This window comes from Panthera pardus, unplaced genomic scaffold (genome assembly GCF_024362965.1).
Source record: "Panthera pardus isolate Hobbes unplaced genomic scaffold, ASM2436296v1 HiC_scaffold_12, whole genome shotgun sequence".
Taxonomy (NCBI): Eukaryota; Metazoa; Chordata; class Mammalia; order Carnivora; family Felidae; genus Panthera; species Panthera pardus.
In genome coordinates, this window is record NW_026526677.1 from 105418665 (window position 1) to 105440570 (window position 21906).

General features: G+C 47.2%; 1 protein-coding gene across 2 annotated transcripts; it reads right to left on the bottom strand.

Annotated features, from left to right (window-relative positions):
• Positions 1 to 1432: 1432 nt before the first annotated feature.
• On the bottom strand, positions 1433 to 21906 carry LAYN (layilin). Of its 2 annotated transcripts, XM_019469212.2 has the most exons (8): positions 21609 to 21906; positions 20925 to 20948; positions 18327 to 18624; positions 12261 to 12418; positions 7546 to 7578; positions 6844 to 6927; positions 4654 to 4750; positions 1433 to 2158 (listed from the first exon to the last, which is right to left on the bottom strand). In XM_019469212.2, exons 1-8 carry the CDS (start codon positions 21691 to 21693, stop codon positions 1795 to 1797), a joined length of 1143 nt encoding a protein of 380 aa, XP_019324757.1. In that variant the 5' UTR covers positions 21694 to 21906; the 3' UTR covers positions 1433 to 1794. The 2 variants fall into 2 exon arrangements, with proteins under 2 accessions (XP_019324757.1, XP_019324756.1); XM_019469211.2 differs by lacking the exon at positions 20925 to 20948 and having other exon boundaries at positions 21609 to 21905.

Consider the following 21906-nt stretch of genomic DNA (forward strand, 5'->3'; position numbering starts at 1 on the left):
ATAGGAATGCTTTTTAAACTAAAATAACTGTTACCTCCCCCACCCAGTTGGAGTATGAACTTTTAAGTTCTACAAACTTTTCAGCTGACCTATATAGACTATGCTATATCAGCCTGAAAAATGAATTGCTCATCCATTCAACAAATATTGATGGTCTACTCTGTGCAAGGCGCTGTCTGGAGTGTGGGAGTTACAATGCTGACAGGGCGGATTGGATCCCCACCCTGATGGGGGTGCAGCCTAACAGGGGCCCCAGTAGGTGACACAGGGGAGGATAAAGGGATAGATTATAGACCCAGGACATCTGAAGCAAAATGGGATCTTTGATGTTTTGGAGCAACGAATCGGTCCTTCAGACCACGGGGTCACTCATTTTGCTTATATGTTGTGAGTCCACAAAATACACTTCCTGGGAGCAGGCATAAGTGATGATTCTGTTGTCCACCCTACTCCCTGCCCCCGTGTAGCTGGCCATTGGGCGGTGATTACAACTGACTGCACGTGATACTGCTCGGACCCAGACCAACTAACTCCGTCTAGTTCGGGGCTCCGTGTGTGAGACAAAGTGACAAACTATGAAAAAAGTAAGATATATGATCAAAGGTTACGGGGCGCATGGGTGGCTCAGTCGGTTGACCGTCCGACTTCAGCTCAGGTCATGATCTCCCAGTTCATGGGTTTGAGCCCCGCATCGGGCTCTGTGCTGACAGCTCGGAGCCTGGAGCCTGCTTCGGAGTCTGTGTCTCCCTCTCTCTCTGCCCCTCCCCCACTCACACTCTGTCTCTCTCCCTCAAAAATAAATAAGCATTGGAAAATTTAACATAATAAGTTAGAAGGGGTTTGCTGATGATATTAGATAAGAGCCTGCAGACCTTCAAAGTGCAAACAGCTGATGTTGGGCCAAGAAACTTTTCTGTGGATTTGAGTCCAAAACTATTTGAGATAAGTCCCATAACACAAAGGAAGAATCATTATCATCATTAGCCAAACCATGTTGCTGCTGCCGTAAAACAAACACACGAGGAGAACAAGAGCACTACCGGGGCTGAGCACAAAAAGAAGCCTAGAAGCCGAGACTCACATTCCAGTTTTAGTTTGCAACGTATTTCCAAGTTGGATATGTCCAAGTTTGGATGCGAGGAGAAAGAAAAAGAGGTCCCCTGAGGTTACATGCAGAGGAAGGGCTGTAGACACAGACAGACTAACATTCTGCTTCCTGCTTTTGATTTGATTTGATTCTTTGAAAAAAAAAAAACAAAACAAAACAGATCTAAGATTCGTCCGTACACTGGCCAGCCCGATGCCACAGTACGTGGGCTTTGAAAAGATTCTGTAATTTCTGTCTCGTGGTGATTATATCTGCTGCCCAGATATAATATATATATATATATATATATATATATATATATATATATATATATATGAAACAGAGCAGAGCGAGAAAACCAGAACCCAGAGATGGCTTTCCCAAGTCCCACAGCCTCAAACTTATCCCTGCCAGGGAAGTCACTCTCCCTTGAAAGTCAGTTAGAACCAATCGATTGACATTTATTTTCTACTATGTGCCTGACCGTGGGCAAGGTGCTTTCTCGTAAGGCTGATCTGGGTGAGAAGCTGGGGTTGGGGATTTGGCCAAACTTGGGGATCCAACAGGGGCTAATGGGGGTGACATGCTTACCCCCAAGACCTGAACTGAGCATTTTCATACACATTCTCTTTTCCTCACAGAAAATAGGAGAGTTTTGCTCCCCTTTTCGTTCCCATTTCCATTTGTTCAAGTGTTTTTCATGTGCCCTAATAACCATATATTTCATTTTCCACCCATCCAGACTCCTTGCTCCTCCCCGTTCGGTCTGAGGAGAACTCGTAAATGTCATTGGTCACAAAGCCACTCTCCACGCTCGCCAGAGTCACGAATCCACTTTCGGATGGGTTCACGGCCATGTTGTCATAGTCACAAGACAGGTCATCGGGAGTGGCTTCTCCCGAACACACTCGGAATGAAATGTTCTTCAGGTCTGGCCGGGTCTCAGCCAAATCGGCTTCACTTTGTTTTCGAATGATGTTGTAAACCTCTAGGTCTGGGCTGTTCCCTGCATGAGGAGAGGGCCAGATGGTGTGCTGCTCCTTCGTGCTGGGGCCTGGCTGCTCCCCTTTCCTAGGAGGAGAGAAAAGCGGGGCCAAGTATTTTAGACAAGGGGACTGAGAATATCCCCGTGTCTCCTGTTCAGGCAGGAGGAGGCCAGCCTGGGCAATCACTACACTGTCCTTCTCACCTACCGAAACTTACAGGTCAGGGCTTTGGGGTGGGGTGAGGTGGGGTAACAAAACGGGGAAGTGTTGTATTCAAAGTGATTGCGTAGCTGTCATTCACTGCTGCAAGAGCATAGAACAGAGGTGGTTATCCTGGGATCCTCAGAGCTCCCAGAGGGTCCATGGATAGAATTGGATGGGGAAAAATATCACATTAAAAAAAACCCATCTCCAAGTGAAAGTGAGCCTGTCCTTCAATTCTGAATGTAGGCAACAAACTAGAGTAGGATTAGTAATACCTTTGACTCGATCACCAACAGAAATCACAGGTTATTTTCATATCACATCACAGTTGCCATAGAGGCCTTAAAGTATTTTACGCTCATCTCTGTTTCAAAATTACGGTGATCATATCCACTACTAGATAAGGAAGCATTAATAAAGAAATGCATGTATTACCAAATCACAATCATTTTTGGAAATATTTTGCTAAACTGTGGTATCAGTATAATGGCTTCCCTTGTAATCCAATATATTTTAATATTTTATTGTAATATATTTAAAGATATTGTTCTGGGAAGGAGTCCATAGGCTTCATTTGACTGTTACAGATGTCTGTGGCACAAAAAAAAGGTAAAACCCCCTGAGATAGACTCCAGCTTCAAAGTCACAATTCCCAAATCCTGGCGAGGTGTTAAATAGATAGAGTAAGGAAGGGAAATTAAAACCAACCAACCAACCAACCAACCAAAACAAAACAAACAAAAACAACTGCAGAGTAAGCAGTTGGAAAATATATTTGTAACTTTTAACTGAATTCTCTTTTTAGATCAAAGAGAATTAATTAATAAAAATAATCATAGTAAGAGCTAATATTTTTGACTGTTTACTATAAGCCCATTCTGCATGAATTAATCCTTCTAATGATCCTATAAGGAAGTTATTATTAAATGAAGCAGGTTCTACTTCTGACCCTTGAATGATGAAGGGGCTAGGGGTGCCAACCCCCCACACAGTTGAAAATCTTCATGTAACTTTTGACTCCCGGCAAACTGAACCACTAATAGCCTACTGCCGACCTGAAGCCTTAATGATACTGTAAATAGTTGATTAACACATATTTTGCATGTTATATGTATTATATATTGTTTCCTTACAATAAAGTAAGGGAGAGAAAAGAAAATGTTATTAAGAAAATCACGGCGCCTGGGTGGCTCAGTCGATTAAGCGTCCAACTTCAGCTCAGGTCATGATCTCATAGTTTGTGGGTTCAAGCCCCATGTTGGGCTCTGTGATGACAGCATGGAGCCCACTTGGGATTCTCTCTCTCCCTCTCTTCGTGCTCCTCCCCTGCTTGTGCTTGTGATCTCTCTCTCTCTCTCTCTCTCAAAAACAAATAAACATTAAAAAAAAGAAAGTGATAAAGAAGAAAAAAAAACATTTACAGTACTATACTGTATTTACTGGAAAAAAACCCACAACATGTATAAGTGGACCCACACAGTTCAGACCCTTGTTGTTGTAGGGTCAACTCTGCATTGATATCTTACTCATTCACCTTAAAATAGTCATCAAAGGGAGTCAAATCTTAAAGTCCAATCAAGACTATAAACTTAAAAAGTCAAATCTTAAACAAGTCAAAACTTAAAGCAAATACAAAGGTTTGCACAAGTCAAATCTTAAGCATTGGTATTTTACTAATTCATCTTAAAATGGTCATCAAAAGGAGCCAAATCTTAAACCGGACCTTAGTTTTTCTGTTGTAAAATGGGCATACTGGCCTTCTTCTATGTATGGCATGATGATGGGGAATAAAAAAGCAACTGAGAATAGCTGTGGGTCCCTCAAAAATGGTGGCCCATGATTCATAAATAGAGGTCCTCTAGGCTACTTAGTAGAGCTATTTGGTAGCAATCTATAATTGTATATTGAATTAAAAGAAAGTCCATTTAAGAGACTGAGCTATTTCATTTTTAATAAAGTGATTTCATTGCAGATGTTTGCCAGAAGGCTCTGGAACAGTCATATTTCAATGGCTCACTATTTATTCCTTCCCCCAACTAACAAACATTTTTGGAGTGAGAGTATTCATTCATGGAAGTACTGTGCTGAGTGATGTGTGTATACAAAGTAGGCAAATAACACAGTTTCACCCCTCAAGTCATGTAAAATCTTCCTTACACAAAAATGAAAGAATATAAGATCACTCTCTTAGTCACAACTAAGCACAAATGCTTAGTACTTCTGAATGTCCTGAGCCCATCGGAGAATATACTCTCAAATCTGCAATGGTGATTCTCTTGGAGCTGCTATGGCTTTTTAATGAAGTAAACAGAGCAATGTCCAAATCTCAAGGAGTCCAGAAGATACAAAGACTCACACAACGACAGTTTTACTTGCCTCCTTCTATAGATCCAAACCCAACACATAACTGTGATGACCACGAGGAGAAGGACGATGCTGGGGATTAGAATGTAAGCAAGATTTAAGGCAGCTTCTGAAAAGAAAATTGCATATTATCAGCATCAGTGGTCTTTACGTGCTTCAAAACAGGCTTAAAAAAGCATAATCAACATAGAGTATTTCAAAGAGCGCATTCCTGGAAGGAAATAGGTATACAGTTACCCAGTTGGCAAAGTCTTCTAGTTTCAATAAGTGAGCGTTTTCTACCTATCTTGTTATCCTAAGTAATAGAGAAAAGAAGTTTAAGTGTTGGAGTCTCTTGCAAAATATCAGAGAGGCATTTTTTGAATTAAATTTGTTTTTTTTTCCCCAGAGGAAAGAGATACTCTCTTTTCTTGTCCTTCCTGTCCCTTAACAAAGCAGGAGCTGCTTGGGCAGTGTTGATGTCTTTGGCTCTCGGGACAGAAATGGTAGTTCCCAAGGTGGGGTGGGGAAGAGGGAGGGAAGAAGAATTGAGTCTCAGCGCTGTTACCAGGAAAGAGAAGGTCACATGAAGCCCATGAATCAGACTGTAACCTTCCAACAAATCTGACTAAGACTAATTGGATCCAGTTGGGACCAAGAGCAGTGACTGTGGAGGACATTCAGAGGTCTGTTATCCCGACCTATCCTTTAAGACTTAGAACCAAAGAATTTTCCGTCATGCGGCTTGAGGAGGAATCAAGGACTGGGGCCTGACCCTTATTTTACTCCCACTGGTCCAAGGTTCCCAACCTTCTGGAAGCTGTTGCTTTGTTTTCCTGTGAGGCTGCAAACCTAACAACCACACAAACAAAGAGCCCAAAGCAAAACCCACTTTAAATGCCGCCATAAAACCGATGAGCACTGAAAATGCCACCCACCTCTGTAGAGTCCTTTGTACTTTTTTCAAAGCATTTTAACACATTTTATCAGTTGAATAATAAAATTTGACCTTGCTTCTGGAAGAGAGGCCCTAAATCTTTGGAATTTTGCAGGTAATAGGAGTAACTTTATTATTCAGGAGCCCCTCCGACCATATCAGAGTTTATGCTGGTAAGATGTCTCAGGAAGGGGGCTCCTTGGGGGTCTCAGGACAGGAGGGGGCGTGAAGAGTGAGTTCAATTTCATGGCCAATGACCAAATCAATCATGCCTATGTAATGAACGCACTGATGTGCCAGGAGGGTGATTATGCATCCTGATTCCCCAGGGAGACGACACAGAACTCCCCACATAGGACCCTCCCGGACCTTACCCTACCTGTTTCTTCAGCTGGCTGGTGGTGATCTGTATCCTTTACAATAAAATGCAGTCCTACGTCTGGTATTTTCCTGAATTCTGTGAGTTGTTCTAGTGAGCTATCAAACCTGAGGGGTTGTGGGCATCCTCTGGATTTGTAGCCAACTGACCAGAAGTGGGGGTGGCCTGGGGACCCCTGAACTTGTGACTGATGTCTGAAGTGACTTGCTGCAGACTGTGCCCTTAACCTGTGGGCTCTGTCCTAGCTTGGCGTGGCTAATGCCAGAACTGAACTGCAGTATTACAATATCCGATTTCATTTGACGGCCACAGTGAGGCTCTCGGACACGTGAGACACATAGCGTTACTTCCGTCACGCAGAACATGAAAACTAAAGCTCAGAGAAATGAAGTGGTTTTTAAAAGTTGCCCAGCCACATAAACCCAAATCTCCCTCTTTGAGACTCCAGGTGAGAGCCCAGGTGGAAATTCCATCAGCGCTCCCAGTTATCACCCCCCTTTTCTCTGATCCTTCTTGATTCCAGTTGTGAAATGTTTGTGTCCATTTCCTCTATTTGTTTCACAAGTGAATGTCAAGGTCGGAGCTGTTGGCTTCACGGCCTGGGTTTTTCCCCTTTGTTCCTCTACAGCCCTTCTCTCGGTACCCCGCCCCCACCCACAACTGCTGGGCGTCCCCCAGCCCTATCCTCATCCTCAGGCAGGCATTTCACATCCTGGCCGACTACTCTCCCCTTGTGGTTTCACTACAAACCCCAAAACTTCGTGCACTTTCTGCAAAGTCACAGATGCCCTGTCTAGTTCATTTTTCAAGTGGTTACAGGAAAGAACAAAGTAGAAAGTGTAACCTTGGTCATCTGTGATCAGGAGAGTCCCGTCATCTATTTCCCCCAGGAGAGTTGGGTCCATACCTTTGTTTCCTTTAAAAGTCTCTCTGGAATCTTCTTTCCTTGTGTCTTCTGGAAGCATGGGTGCTGCTGGCTCTGTTCCTTCACCTGGAGACAGACACACCGACTTGAGACCCCAGAGAAAAGGCCTCATAATCCAGATAGTCTCTGAGGGTGGCCAGGTTGTGGGTGGGATCCCCAAAAAAGAGGAGCAGTTTGACTCGGGCCATTTAAAAGCATAGAAAAGTTAAGGGTTGAGTTTGCCGGCCTACAGGTTCAACTGCCTTCATCTTCCTGGGGAGATCTTTGCTGCCAAGAATCATGTACTGAAACGGACAGCAGGCAGCTGGCGTCAAGGCACATAAGATACAGAGGTGCCAAAGGGAAGGGCCAATGACTCACTTCTAGGAGCATAAATTATCCGTTTGGCTCACTTCTTTTCTCATTAGATGGAATTATTCCTCTCAGATTGTCAGTAATGACAAGTCACATCCCAAACTGAATTTGTGGTTGTTGCTTTTCAGCTTTGGGAGAAATCGGCAACGCCAGGGAGAGATTAATGAACTACTCAACAGGGCTGCACGCGGCATCTACTTCTCCGAAAGGCATGACTTAACACCCGTGCTCTTTCTGTTGGAAAATCTGGTCTAAAGAACCTTTGGTTCTAAACCCGTAAAGGGGGCCTGTGAAACAGTCCAAATGAACCCAACTCAAATGATAGCTTACCTCCAGGCTTTGTAGAAGGAGCTGTTGGCTTCTCTGTGGCAGAAAGAAACAAATATGAAAATAATAAGTAAATTTCCATGCCATCTGAATGAAACTGGCCAACTCATGGCATCCACTTATTTACTCAGTCTTCCGATAAACTTTATTTTGTGTTACTCAATGCTAGGAACTGGGTTAGCAGGCCAAAAGAATCACTTTTTCACCAAGACTAGCCTTCCCCCAGCTTTACTTGGGTATTTTTAAAAAAGTATTTTAAAATTTTATTTATTTCATTAAGTTTATTTTTGAGAGAGGAAGAGGAGGGGAGGAGGGACAGAGAGAGAGAGAGAAAGAGAGAGAGAGAGAGTCCCAAGCAGCCTCTTCGCTGTCAGCACAGAGCCTGATGCAGGCAGTCACGACCGTAAGATTATGACCTGGGCTGAAATCAAGAGTCAGACGCTTAACTGACTGAGCTACCCAGCCCCAAAGTATTTTAAAATTTTAAATATGGGAATTTTCAAAAATAAACAAGAATAGAAAGGCCGGTATAATGAACTTCTATGTACCATCACCCAACATACGGCTAATCCAGTTTCAACAGTAATCCCTATCCCTCCCCAGCTACACTCAGGCCTCAATTTTAAAACAATCTAAAAAAAAGAAGAAGAAAAGCAAAGAAAAGAAAAAGCAATCCAAGACATTTTAACAACTCTCACTAGGGATGTTTTAGAGGGTAACAAACACGATGTCTAAGCAGTGGAAGTGGTTGTAGGGGGGTAGGTAAGCAGACCACTGCCAGCCCCAAGGCAGACACTGGTGATCCAGAACCTGAGTCATTCAAAATGTTGCAAAGAGCCTCAGGACAATCAGGTTGCACAGAACATCTACACTGAATACTTTTACCTTTGGCTGAGAGTGTGTGACCCTCAGATACTGGTAGTAAATCTCTTATGCTAATCAGATGCTCTGGCATTCATAGGGATGGGGCCCTTAAGGGTGTGATTTTGGAATTCACAGTCCTAAGCCCAGGATGCCAAGGCCATTCTGAAGTTTCATTCAGAAAGGAAACTTTTAATCATCTTCCTGTAAGTGTGTGTGCAATGCAAATCCATTCATTTATTTAAAAAAAAAAACCCACTTATATATAGTTCCTGCTATATGATAGAAACATCATCATGTTCTAAGTGTTTTAAAATTTTTTTTTTTTCAACGTTTTTTATTTATTTTTGGGACAGAGAGAGACAGAGCATGAACGGGGGAGGGGCAGAGAGAGAGGGAGACACAGAATCTGAAACAGGCTCCAGGCTCCGAGCCATCAGCCCAGAGCCCGACGCGGGGCTCGAACTCACGGACCGCGAGATCGTGACCTGGCTGAAGTCGGACGCTTAACCGACTGCGCCACCCAGGCGCCCCATGTTCTAAGTGTTTTATAAAAACAAACATGATTCACCCTGATAACAGCCTAATGAGGTGGTTGCTCTTACTACGGTGATTTTGTACATGAGGTGCCTGAGGTACAGGGAGAGTAAATAACTTGTTGGAATCTCATAGCTATTGAGTAGCTGAACTGGGATTTGACCCAAACGACTCAAGTGAAAATTAAAATTGCAAGGAGACAAACTCAGCTAGGTACTGGAGACACAACAGCAAACGAGAAGAGTCCTTACGCTCTCTGGGATGGCCATAGCATATGGAAACACAGGATGATATTAACAAACACTAATTTGTGACATTACATTATAATACATAGTGTATTCAAGAACATCACATGATGTATTCGTTTTCTTGTCCCTCCATGGTCCCATCCATGGTGCAGAACTGCATTAAACATGGCACAACACGAATGCAGCATTCCATCACTCCCTACGATGTATCTGCAATGCACCGCCTCAGATGACTTGTCTCTCATTTTCACTGGATACACCTACGCCTTTCGCACACCTCAGACGTGAGCCAGAGTTCAGCCCTGGCTAGCGGGCCACCTGCTCTACGTGGTCATGCTGTCTAGTTTTAGATGTCATTCAACCAGTCTCTTGCTACTCTGGCATAATAGATGGTGTGCCTTCCTGTTGGGACCGCCCTGGATGACCTTCCCCTAGCCCATCAGGTGCAGGGATTCATTGCTCCGAAGTGCATGTTTCCAGACCTCATGTCAACCAGGCAGTGAAAGGCAGAAACTTATAAATAGGCAGTTAAAATACTGTGTGTGTGAGGTGCTCTGATCCTCCCAGGAGGAACACCTAACTTGGTTTTGAGGGGCCCTTGGGAGGTTTCCCAGAGGAGATTTTTTTTAACTTCTTATTTTGAAAAAATGCAGATTTATGAAAATTTGCTAGGATACTACAAGGAATACCCATATAGCCCTCACCCATAAGTTACAATTTTATCATATCATTTATTTAATTATTCTGTCTCTCTGTATCTCTCTATGTCTATCTGTATTCTTACTTATACCTACATATACACCCACGTATGTACAAAGAACACATACAGGACATATGCATATGTGTGGGGGGGTTCTCTTACATAACCACAGTAACAGTGATCAGAACCAAGATATTGTCATTGATAGTCTATTACCTAATCTATGCACCTTATGCAAATTCTGCCAATTGTCCTAAAGCTGCGCTTTATACAAAACCATCATCATCCTCCAGGATCCAATTCACGATCACCTGTTGCACTTAGTTGTTCTGAGAGGTGATGTTCAACGTGAACCCCAAAGGTGAGGATGAGTTGTCTGGGAAAGGGGAGGAGCGTTTCAAGCACAGGGAACAGCAGTCAAGAGCTCTTGGGCAACTTCACAGAGTGCAGAGGGGAATGGGGGGGGGTGGGTGGACAGCTTCACAACGTGCACAGGGGAATGGGGGAGTGGAGGTGAAGAGAGCTGCTCGTGCAGCTTCTTGTATGGCTAAGGTGCGTGAACTCATCCTGGAGATGGGTGGCCACATAAAGACAACGTGTTAGTTTTTCTCCACGTGCTCACCTCCCTCTGCCAGATCCAGTCTGCCCTCCTCTGTGTCCCAGGAGGCTGACGTCTATGCACTGTGTTATTGGGACTCCCTTGCCTTTTCACTTCTGACTGGGCTTAGCTGATGGGAGGCAGAGGCAGGAGAGCAGAGAGAGGTCCCAGGCTTTACTCCCCAGGCTCCCTTCCTGCATCACCACTGCGGTTTGACAGTCGCTGCATTTTATGGTTATGGCTTCTGGTGGGTGGCTCCTATTCCATGACTCCAAGCTCATGGGAGCTCGGGGTTCTGCTAAAACCATTCTCTCCACTTGCTCCTTTGGGCTCAGGGGTAGTAACAGCATCCTACTGTGGCTAGTCCCTGGGCACCTCACCGCCTCTTTCTCTTTGCCACACTTCTGTAAATATCCTTTTATTACACTCTCCTCATTAATCCTGTACATCTTTTTTTTTAATCTTTTTCTTGTCAGGACTCGGTGTCATTCAAGTAATAGCAAAAGCAACAAAGAATAGTGTGTGTATATATATGAATATTATATTATGAATATTTCATATATGTACACACATGTACATATATGCACACATATGTATATATGTATGTATATGTATATACACGCATATGCACATATATGTATATATATGTATATGTATATATACGCATATACACATATATACACGCTAGGTTCAAAGTCCAAAAATTAAAAGGTATGAAAAGAACTTTTAAAATCGCACATTTCCTTCAAAAAATGTTTAAAAATTACGACATTTTAAACCACAGAGCTTATAGGACATAATTAACAGAGTGATGGGAAGTTTTGCTTTTACTGCTCTAAAGAGGCAACTTGCTAAGCCAGCCCCGTCTCAGCCACCTCCCTGCCTGAGTCAGCTCTGTGTGGCAGGAAGGGCTAGGTCTCTGTGGGGAGGAGTTCACCTGGGGTGGGGTGGAGGTGGGGGAGAGAGAGGAAAAACACCTTAAGCAGCAAAAACCAGAGCAAGAGCATAGTCCAATTCAAAGAGTTTAGAATGACAGGATTATTCTCACCAGGAAAGGTGAGGACTGGGACCCAGCAGTTGGCTTTAGGGATCTGAGAAACTTCAGGGACAGATAAAAAAAATCACGTAAGTTTAGATCTAAGCCAGTTACGATGGGGGAGTTTGGGAAACCCCAGGAGAGTGAGACTGCAGGCTTGTAGCCAATTTGAAAACCTTAACAGACCTAGAAGCCAACGCCAGGTGAATCTGCAAGGTGGTTTAAGCCTGCTCCTCAAGGTGACCGCTATCTATCCAAGGCCAGTGAAATCGGTGTACTCCATTATCTACCTCCTCGGGTCATTATTCTGTTTCCTTAAAGCCCCAGAAAATAATGTCACATGGCTGTTAGAAGACTTGCAGGAACAATGGCCAGCTTCCTTTCATATTTCTTTTTTTCCAAGTTCCTACAGCCAACCTCACATGTGGAAAGAATAAGAATTTGTCCACTTAGAGGGCTTTTTGTTTCCTGAACTTGTCATGATTCTCGCTTTGTCAGACATAAATTAGACCCTTTCTTTTCTTCATCCCTTCTCCTAGCATCAGACACTCCTCTCCTTTGCTAGAAGTACTCCTCCACGAGGAACTGTCACTGCATTCCCCAGTGTTCAACACCGCTGGCATTCCCAACAAGCTTTCTCAGAGACCACATAACAAATTCCGGGAACTAGCAGCTGCTTATGAAGTTAAGAGAGGCAGCTGGGGATTCAGCCACATGACTTGGGGAAGGATTCATTACCATCAGAATATTTGCAAATGAAATTGTTCTTCATGTTGCATTGGTCGTCATTCCACTGGAACATGTAGCGGCCCCCGATGCCAGCAGGTGCCGATGGCTGATGGTACATGACCACGCAGACCTCGCTGCCGCAAGAAGGCTCATCCACGTACCAGTTCCTGCAGGAAAGGGGTCAACAATGGAGACAATTGGAGAAGGAAGCCCCAGACTTTTCCCATCGAGTTCCAGTGAACCACGAACGTAGGATTCTGCGTCAGGAGACAGTAACACAGGGAGGAATTGAAGCGTTGCCAGTATGTAGAACCACATGCTTTCTAAGATGGACATCACAACCAATCATCTGACATTTGCCACAGGCTCTCTGCGGGGAGGAATATATTACCATATGATGTCTGCAAAGCAATTATGAGAAGCAGTCTGGGATGATCTTATTGCTTGCTTTTTGCGAACCTGCTTTTGTTTCTCTTTGTTGTAGAAATCAGACGCACTGACAAGAGGCATGGCTCATTTCAGCCAGAGCTTGCCTCGCTCCTATCTCTTTATGCTTTTCAACCGTCATAGCTGCCTTTCTAGCCCTAGGAAGTAGAGGGAAAATTCAAGCATCTGAGCAAGACTTTCCAAAATGGAGAGGCTGTCAAGGCAGGTGAGGGGGTAGGGACAGAGCAGAGGGCCCACCTAGTCTAATTTCAGCTTTTATCTTGTTTTCACTTCATCAGGCGGATGAGCCCCTCCTTCAGCCTCTGCTGCCACATTTCTTGCCTTTGTCTTCCTAGCTCCGTTAGCAGCCTGAGCTCCACTATCCGGTGGTATTTGGAATTAAATGGTGCTGCCACCCAGTTGAGTATATGGGTCCCATTTTAGGGCCTTGGATTCCACAGAGAGTCTGAACGCTGTGAGCACTCACTGCATGCAGTGATTCAGGGCTGGGTTTTATAGTCTGCGTGGTTACCCACCTGAGCTGCTTCCTTCTGAGGCCCCGATCTCACCCTCATGCTCAGATTATTTAGCTGGGCCCTGCTGCTTTGCCTGGATCTTGTCAGAGCCCCTCCTTAAGAGGCAGCTGAGAGACAGGTCTCCTTGCAGCACCTCAGCACGGCTCTGCTTGAGGGCTGTGTTGCCCTCCACCAAAGGGAAGGTCCTTTGCTATGCCTACGGGGTTGAATTTGCCTGGACAATAACTGAACTTGCAGCACTATTTGGACATTGTGCCTGGGCACTTGGGGGCCCTGACTTGGGCTGGGCTCTACCCCATTAGTTACCTCCAGGCCATTTTCCAACCCAGTTGGTGGACCTCCTAACTTGACTTGCCTTGTTCTCTTCCCCACTGGCCTTATGGCTTTATGTTATTTCATTTCACTGATGATGGAATGGGTGGAATTTTATGCCTGGCACCTGGTTTGTGGACTTGAGCCAGGTCTCAGGCTTGGAATTCACTGATAGAAGAAGAGGCCAGGTCGTCAGGAGGAAGGACCCTGCAACGCCATGGTTGGTACGCATGGGGATAATTTTCCTGTTCTCCCAAAGGTGCCTATGGCCATTTAGTAGAGTAACCATACACTGGGGGAAAGGAGATACCCAAATATCATAAGGACTGTTGGGCACAGGATGCAAGGTGACATTGATATCCAAAGACTTGAAACATCATCAAGACTACCCATTAGAGTGGGAGCATATTGAGCCCAGGTATTGAGTAGAGCTCTGGCCCAGAACCAGCTCACAGTGGGACCCACCCAGCAGTCATTTACCAGTCTGCAGATATATGACTTGAACTGCCATAGTTGGTAGTTGGTATAGTCCCACGTTGGTTCCTTAGCCTGTGAGGTAAGAGCTGTAATAGTGGACAAGGTCAAGTAGAAGCTTCTGAGACTTTGCTCTTCCCCAACATCTCCAAAGCAGTAAATAAAAAAACCAGTATCTTACCGAGGGGAAGATCACAGAAAATGGTACCACCATTCTAGACAACGCAAGGGTGTTATTCGCCATCGTACCTTTATTTAATTCACTAGTCCGGCTCCTACAAAAACCAGATGGATCCTGAAGGATGACACTAGAACAGCATAAATACAACTAAGTAGAAGCCTCAATTACAGCTTCTGTGCCATCTACGGTGTCTTTGCTAGAGCAGGTTAACTTGCCCTTGGGTACCCACATTACAGATCTGGTAAACACAATATTTTCCATCAGAAAGAGAATAAAAAACCATTTGCATTCATTTGGAATGGACAACAATACACATTTATCATCTTGCCTGAGAACTATATTAATTTTCCAACCCTCCGTCATAATGTGGTATGAAGAGATTTGGACTACCTACACATTTTGCAGAAAATCACACTGGTCTGCTATATTTCTGACATCATGCTAATTGAACCAGAAGAGCTTAGGAAGACTCATGTGCTCCAGAGGATTACATGTCAACACTATGAAGATTCAAGAGCCTGCCACTTCATGAAAATGTGTAGGTTTCTAGTGATCTAGGGAATTCCAGATCATCCCTTTCATATTAAAGGACTAATATTGCATCTTGAAGCATCTTAGAATAATGTGAAGTAGGAAGCGTAACACCTTTGGGTGCTGGAGACAGCATATTTCACATACATATTTGGACATTCAGCTCTGGCCCATGTATCAGCTGACACGAAAGACGGCCAGCTTTGAGAGAGGTCAAGAGCAGAAAAAGGACTCTGAAGCAGGTCTAGGCTGTAGTGCAAGCAGACTTATTATCTAGCAGATCCTATTAGCAGAGGTATCCGGATGGGAAAAATAATGCCACACAGAATTTGTAACAAGCCCCAATGCGAGAATCACAATGTAAACCCCTAGGATTCTATAGCAAGGTCATGTCTTCTGAAACGGAGAGATAATCACCTTTTGCAAAGCAGCTCCTGGCTTGCTACTAGGCAGGGAGCACCAAGAGACCGTGCAATTCAACTTACCCATTGTGAGTGAGGTACTATCGGACACACCCAGTCCTGGGATGGGAAGGCCCAGAATCAATATATATTCAGGACCAAAGGGCACCGTATGAGCAGGTAGAGCGGGCTGCCATAGCCTCTAGCACTGTCATTCCAAAGACTCTCCATCAGCTTACACCGATAGCTGCATAAGGGAACCCCTTATGACTAGTTGATAGAGGTGCGTGAGTTCGGTCCATGGATAGATCAGCCAAGAATGTGAGTACAATTCCAAATGGACGGCTGCTGCACTACAACCCCACTCAGAGTTGGCCTTGAAAGACCGAGTGGTAATGGGACATCCTCCCATCGGCCAGAGCTTAGATGGTATACTTAGTCAACTACCTGGCACAGAAAGAGAAGTTACTGGAGGTCAGAATCTATAGGGACTCAGGGGTAAGGCACAGAACTTGGCCAGCTGATCAGGAGTCTAAAAGGAGAAAGAGGGGAAGTTTGGGGATAGGGAACTCTCGGCTAGGGAGATGTGAATAGACATACGGGAAGAGGCATGAAGCATGAGGATCTATCACACGTTAAAACCCGGCAGAAAGCCTCTAGCACTGAAGAGGCACTAAACGACCAGGGAGACAAACGACTCGGCCCGTTGATGTCAGCTAGCCTGGTATCAGCTGCCTTGGGGCCGGCACAACAGACACTCACTACAGTAGCCGTGGTGGCAGGGATGGAGGCTACGCATGGGTTCAACAGTACCCACTCCCACTCACCAAGGCTGATCTAGCTACTGCCAAACATTGACCCTTCCAGCAACGGAGACCACAGCTAAGTCCCTAAAGGAACACCAATCCTAGAACACCGGCCTGGCGTTCGGTGGCAAGTTGACTGCACTGGACTCCTTCCATCCTGAAAGGGGCAAGGATTCACTTTGACAGGGATAGACGTAAAACCTGGGTACGGGTTTGCCTTTCCTACCACAGGGCCTGAGTCAGCACCGCTATCCAGAGCTTACGTAGTATTAGATCTACCAGGACACAATCCCAAATGACACCTCATTGGACCATGGGACCTACTTTATAGCAAAGGAGGTGTGGCAGGGGCTCGTTGCTGGGGCATTTACTAGTCATATGACATGTTGCAGCATCTGAAAGTTGCCAGCCTGACAGAATGATGGACGACACAGCTGAAGCACTAGCTTAGAGGCAATACTTTTGCAGGGAGGCAGGATCATCCTCCAAAACATCCTCCAAGGCTCAAGTATCATCCCGTGTCCCCAAGAGCAAGAACACATGGATCTGGGAGCCAGGGGGTGGAAACAGGAGGAGGCTTGCTTACCATCACTGGTAGTGACCCACTGGGGAATCCGTGCTTCTTGTCTCTGCAGTGCTGTGCTCTGTGGGTTTTAGATGTCCCAGGACCCAAAGGGGGAAATACTTCCCCCAGGAGATCTAGGAAAAGTCTTTTTTTTTTTTTTAAATATTTATTTATTTTTGGGAGAGTGCAATGGGGGGACAGGCAAAGAGAGGGGCCAGAGGCTCTAAAGCAGGCTCTGCGCTGACAGGCTAACAGCGGCGAGCCTGATGTGGACCTCGAACTTACAAATCGTGAGATCATGACCTGAGCCGAAGGTGGACGCTCAACCGACTGAGCCACCCAGGCACCCCTGGAAAAGTCTTATTAAACTAGGAGTGATGGCTGCCACGTGGGCAAGAGGAGCAGTGATTACCTTTGTAGGAGGAAACGGGCCCCCATTGCAGGAGGATGTAGCTATGCTATCACCTATCCTGGGCAGGGAGAAATGTTTGGCATCCAGGTTGTCTCCTTGGGTTCCTGTGGGTATTCACACACCCAATTTGGATGGCAGATGGAAAAGTGCAGTCACTCCAGCCTGAGAAGTGCACATTGACCGGGGCTTCACATTCCTCAGGGCTGAGGGTCTGGGTCCCTGCCACGAGGTAAGCCATGGAGGTTCCCTGAGCAGAGAGAGAGGGGAATCTGGGCTGCAGTAGAGGAGGGAGGTCACTGAGTATCAGCTGTGGCCCTGGGACTAGCGACAGTGATGGGAAGTACATTTCATCCTAAGAACTTTCCTTTTTCAAGTTTCTCCCAGGAAGAGAGGCCCAGAACCCTGCAGGGGCTACTCCTACTCCTGGAAGGTATGGATGTGGTCAGCACAATGGGTAGACTTTGACAGAGGATGATCAGCTGTCTTAAATGTAACAGGTAAAATCATGTATTTTAACCTGCATTCTTTGTTTTGGTGGGGGGGTAGGGGGCAGAGGGAGATGGAGAGAGAGAATCTTAAGCAGGCTCCATGCCCAGCTCGGGGCTCGATTCCATGAGATCATGAATGACCTGAGCTGAAATCAAGAGTCGAACGCTTAACCGACTGAGCCACCCAGGCTCCCCTAATCCGCATTCTTTTGACTGATCATGAGTTCAAACTTTTTTCCCCCATGTGACTGTTCACCAGTTAGATTTTCTATTTTTCTACAGTCTGCTCAGGTCTTGGCCTCTTTATATTTTGGGGTTTTACTGACTTACAGAAACTCTTAGCGTGTTAATGACTTCTATAAACTCTTTATCTAGTAACACTGTAGTTTGTTACACTTTTCCAGTCTATGCCTCTTGACTTTGCTATCTTTTGATGTTTATCCATGTCACTGCATTTCTTAGGGAGGGACCGTGGCAAAGCCATGGTGCCAGGGTGCGGTGTGAAATCACTCAGTCCTGGTGCTGTGGGTTTACAAGGGCCCTCCAAAATGCAGGATCCCTCAAGTCCCCTCTTGGTCCATCCGGGCCCTGTGGTCGGGAGCCCTATATTGAGTCTTAGCTCCACAGACCTTCAATTTCTCATTGGGGTTCTAATCCAAAAGGCTGGACAGCCAGAACCATTTCACTTCAAGCATCACCTGCTATTAAAGCAACGCTTCCGGGCCACGGCCACCTGGACAGAGCTCTTGGGACATGAGTTGGGCACGGATCCCACCACCTTCACCACACCGCTTTGGTCAGTGGCTGTTCTGGTGCTGTCCCCTCAGGGTTCTGCCTGGCTGGGTCCTCTCCTCTTCCCCACTGACCTGGCACCATGGATTCAGCCCAACTCCTTTCTGAGTTACGTCAAGTGAGTTGGCTGCCGTGGATTCCACACACTTACCTGAATGTTGACGTGCTGCCATCGGTCCAAGCATAAAGGTCCTGGCAGGCTGTGCCATTGCTCTGTTTCTCCTCACGCCTCCTGAGCCCGATCCAGAAATCGCCGTCAGACGCCAGGAGGTTTTCAATGAACTTTTCTATCAGTCTCTGCTCATCCTCGGACTCGATGCTCACCAGCTGGCCTCCATCCCTCCTGCAGGCTGCCTTGGCTTCCTCAAAGTTCAGTCTTCGAGAAGCGTCGTGGAAGTAAATGACTTTATAGCAAGGCTTCTGTGTCCCTCCCCGGCAGACCGGCTGCCCTAGAGAAAATAGAAGGCAACCTATTTCAGGACTCCCCGAAGTATACCAGGGCATGGGAATGGAGCTATCCCTGGGCAGGGATTCTGATTACTCATCGGTGGACTGTGTAATGTCATTTAGCCTCTCAGAGCAAATTAACACCCCTTCCGGCATGGAGATGCAATGTTAAACCCTGACGCTTATATTGCGTAAGAACTCCACGTTTCGTTCGTTCCATTACAGATTCTTGAAAAGCAGACATTGTTGACTATCCTTTAGAACACAGGTAGATGAAGATTTATGGTTTCACCCCAAGCCACACATCTAACACTGGCACATCATCGGGAAGTCTCAGGGGATAGTGTGGTTCAGCGTGAGCTACCTCTGTTTGGTGCTTCCTTCAGGTAAGAGAGGTATTCTGAAGTTGGGTGTGGGCTCCTCTATCCTGGAACCCTCTGCCTAGGTCGTAGGACTGAGATGTCACCCAGTCTGTGGTGTAAGTGGAAGCTAAGAGCATCAGGTCGGTGCGGGTTGTCTGGTGTTGAACTTGCCTCAAGACACAGCTAAGTTGTACTGAATTCCTACCGTGTGGCATGAACTACGCTAAGGGCTTTTGCATTTACATATGTTATCTCACTGAACTCTCCTGATCATCCTGTGCTGTAGATTTGTTTATGCCCCATTTTACAGATGGGAAAACTGAGGCTCAGAGACATTAAATAATTTGGCTAAAGTCACATAGCTATCAGCATCTTCACTGGAGTCGGAAGGCCATTCTGATTACGGAGTCAAGCCCATAACCATTGAACTATGCTGCCCAGTTCCCACGCCACCGCAGTGTCAGGCTGCACTGGGAGCCTATGTGACGTGTGGTATCTGACCGACACCAGAAGGACTGAGCACCGCCTCAGACAAATGTGTGGGATTCTACTGAGGAGGAACAACACCCCACCCTAGCTTGCATCTGGGTGCCTGAAGCCTTGCTGCACTGGAACTTTGTTCGACCAGCATGTACTGAGTGTCCACTCTGTGCCTGGCACTGTGCTAGGTCCCGGGAATACAGATACAAATACGAGCTCCTAGCCTGCAGAAGCACACAGCGTATGTTTCTGGACCCAAGCGTACAAGTGAAAACCACATTTCAACAAGGGGAGTCCCTCGCAATGTCAGAGCCAGACTGTGGGCCGTGGGTGTGAATTTCTACCACAGACAGAAGGATGAAGGATTCTGGTTTGGGAACCTCTTCCCAGCCCTCAAGGAACGTTCTCATTTTCCTAATTTGTTTTGCAGCCGTGCAGCGAACAGAGAGCTTTCGTTATTCCCAATAGTGTCCAGAATATGGGGCAAAGGCTACGCTTGACGGCATTTCCAGTGCTAAATGGGAAGGCAGCACATACAGATAACCCAGAAGACTCCTGTGAATTCTTGTTTCTATTGCTTCTTTTACGGCTTTTGTAAGGACATCCTCAATAAGCAACAAGTTATAAGAGTTTTGCATCTCCTCCCTTTTCTTTGTTATTCTTCTGTTATTGCTAGAACTCTAACAGGACTGGCACATTAGCAAATTAGGAGGCCTCAAAAGCAAGACATTTCGCACTAAGAAGGTGTTCCAGGGAGGGTGAGGGCAGAGAGGCTGTGGCTGGAATGCTGCCTGGAGAGGATATTGGCCCAGCCCAGCTCTTGTGATTCTTTAAAGGTGGCTCCAAATGAGGTGGTGGGGGGGGGGGGGGGACGGAAAATGAGCCCCAGGGACCTACAACCTGGCCACAGCATGACAGAAACTGGAGTTGAATTTACTGGCAGTCCCCACTTTTCTGCCCTTGGTTTACCAAGGGAAAAAATAACACCTTAAACGAATTTCCTGTATGGTCCAGCCTGGCTCCTCAGCACAAGTCAGCGGGTGAGTGCCAGACAGAGAGCCAGAGCTGGAAGGATGCCTGAGGCGCATCTGGTTCCCCTGCCTTCAGGAAGTGTCTCTCTCTTCTCTTTTGCAGGAAGGGGAAGGGCGAGGGCTTCTGTTCCCCACGACCTAGGACAAAGCCTATGCAGCCCTGACCCAGGCAGCTTTATTCAGATGCACTCCCACCCCCCACCTTCTGCCACCAGGCAGTCCACCCCCATCCTGAAACCAACTGCGGGTCCTTTCCATCAGCTCCGCAAGCAGGGATAACGCAGTGGCGGCTGCTATTCTCCGCCATCCTCTACGGCCAATCTGTCGGCGCCCCGGAGACCTGAGAAAGGGGCACGGACATTCTCTCCGCCCCCCCCCCCCCCCGACATGCAGAACAAACGCAAGAGGCTAGAAGCCAGAGCACTGTACCTCCTCTGAGGTCCAAGTCCGAGGCTGCAGTGGCACGACAGGAGGAAGGAAGCAGACAGTCATTCCCCTGAGTCAGGCGGGGCTTGTCCCGCGCTAACTAGGGTTCTTTCCCGATCTCTAAGCGCTCTGGTTCCAGAGCTGGATCTGGCCATCCTCCCCCCACTGCGCCCCCCATCACCCCGAGAAGAGACTAGAGGTCTCTTCTTCACCAGGCTGGGTGCCCCGCGCACAGCCGATCCAGAATCCCCACTGTACCCGCCGTCTCCAGGAGCAAGAGATCTCCCCAGTGCGCTGGAGGAGAGTTGGTGAGCCCGGCCAGGGCCGGGGTCCTGGCAACTATTGCGCTGCACTCAGAGCGGGGGCCGAGGGGGCACCTCCTGGGGCAGATTTGCGCCCCCCCCCCCCCCCGCCTATGTCCCCCACCGCCCGGAACTCAGGGCGGGGAAGGGCCTTTGAGGGTTCCAGGATACCCAGGGACTCGCGCTGGTCTTAGCCGCTGGGCTAAGCAAGCTGGGCGCGCAGGAGGGCTGGGTCCACCAGCGGGGCGGGGACGCCCCCAGCCCCTGCAGAGGGCCGGAGGAGAGGCGCCGCGGCCTCGAAGACGGCCAGCAGCAGGTGGGGTGCAGGCGGTGTCTCTGCGGAACCCGACCTGGAACCAGCCCCCGCCCCAACGCGCTCACTCACCGCTTAGCAGGCGACCGGTGGCGCCCCGGGGCCCCGCCAGCAGCGCGGCCAACAGCATGGCTTGCAGCGCGGCTCCCGGCTGCATGGCTCGGCTCGGGTGCGCCCTCGGACGCCGCGGCGCCTCGGCGGTGGAGCGGAGGGACCCGCAGCTGCGTGCACGGCAACCGCAAAGGCGGCGGCGGCGGCAGCATCTCCCGAGGACCCACGGAGCCGGCACCCGAAGGAGGCGGGGAGGGCGCGGAGCCAGCGCGCCGCCCCCCGCCCCTTGGGACGTCACCGAGCCCGCCCCCCGACGGCC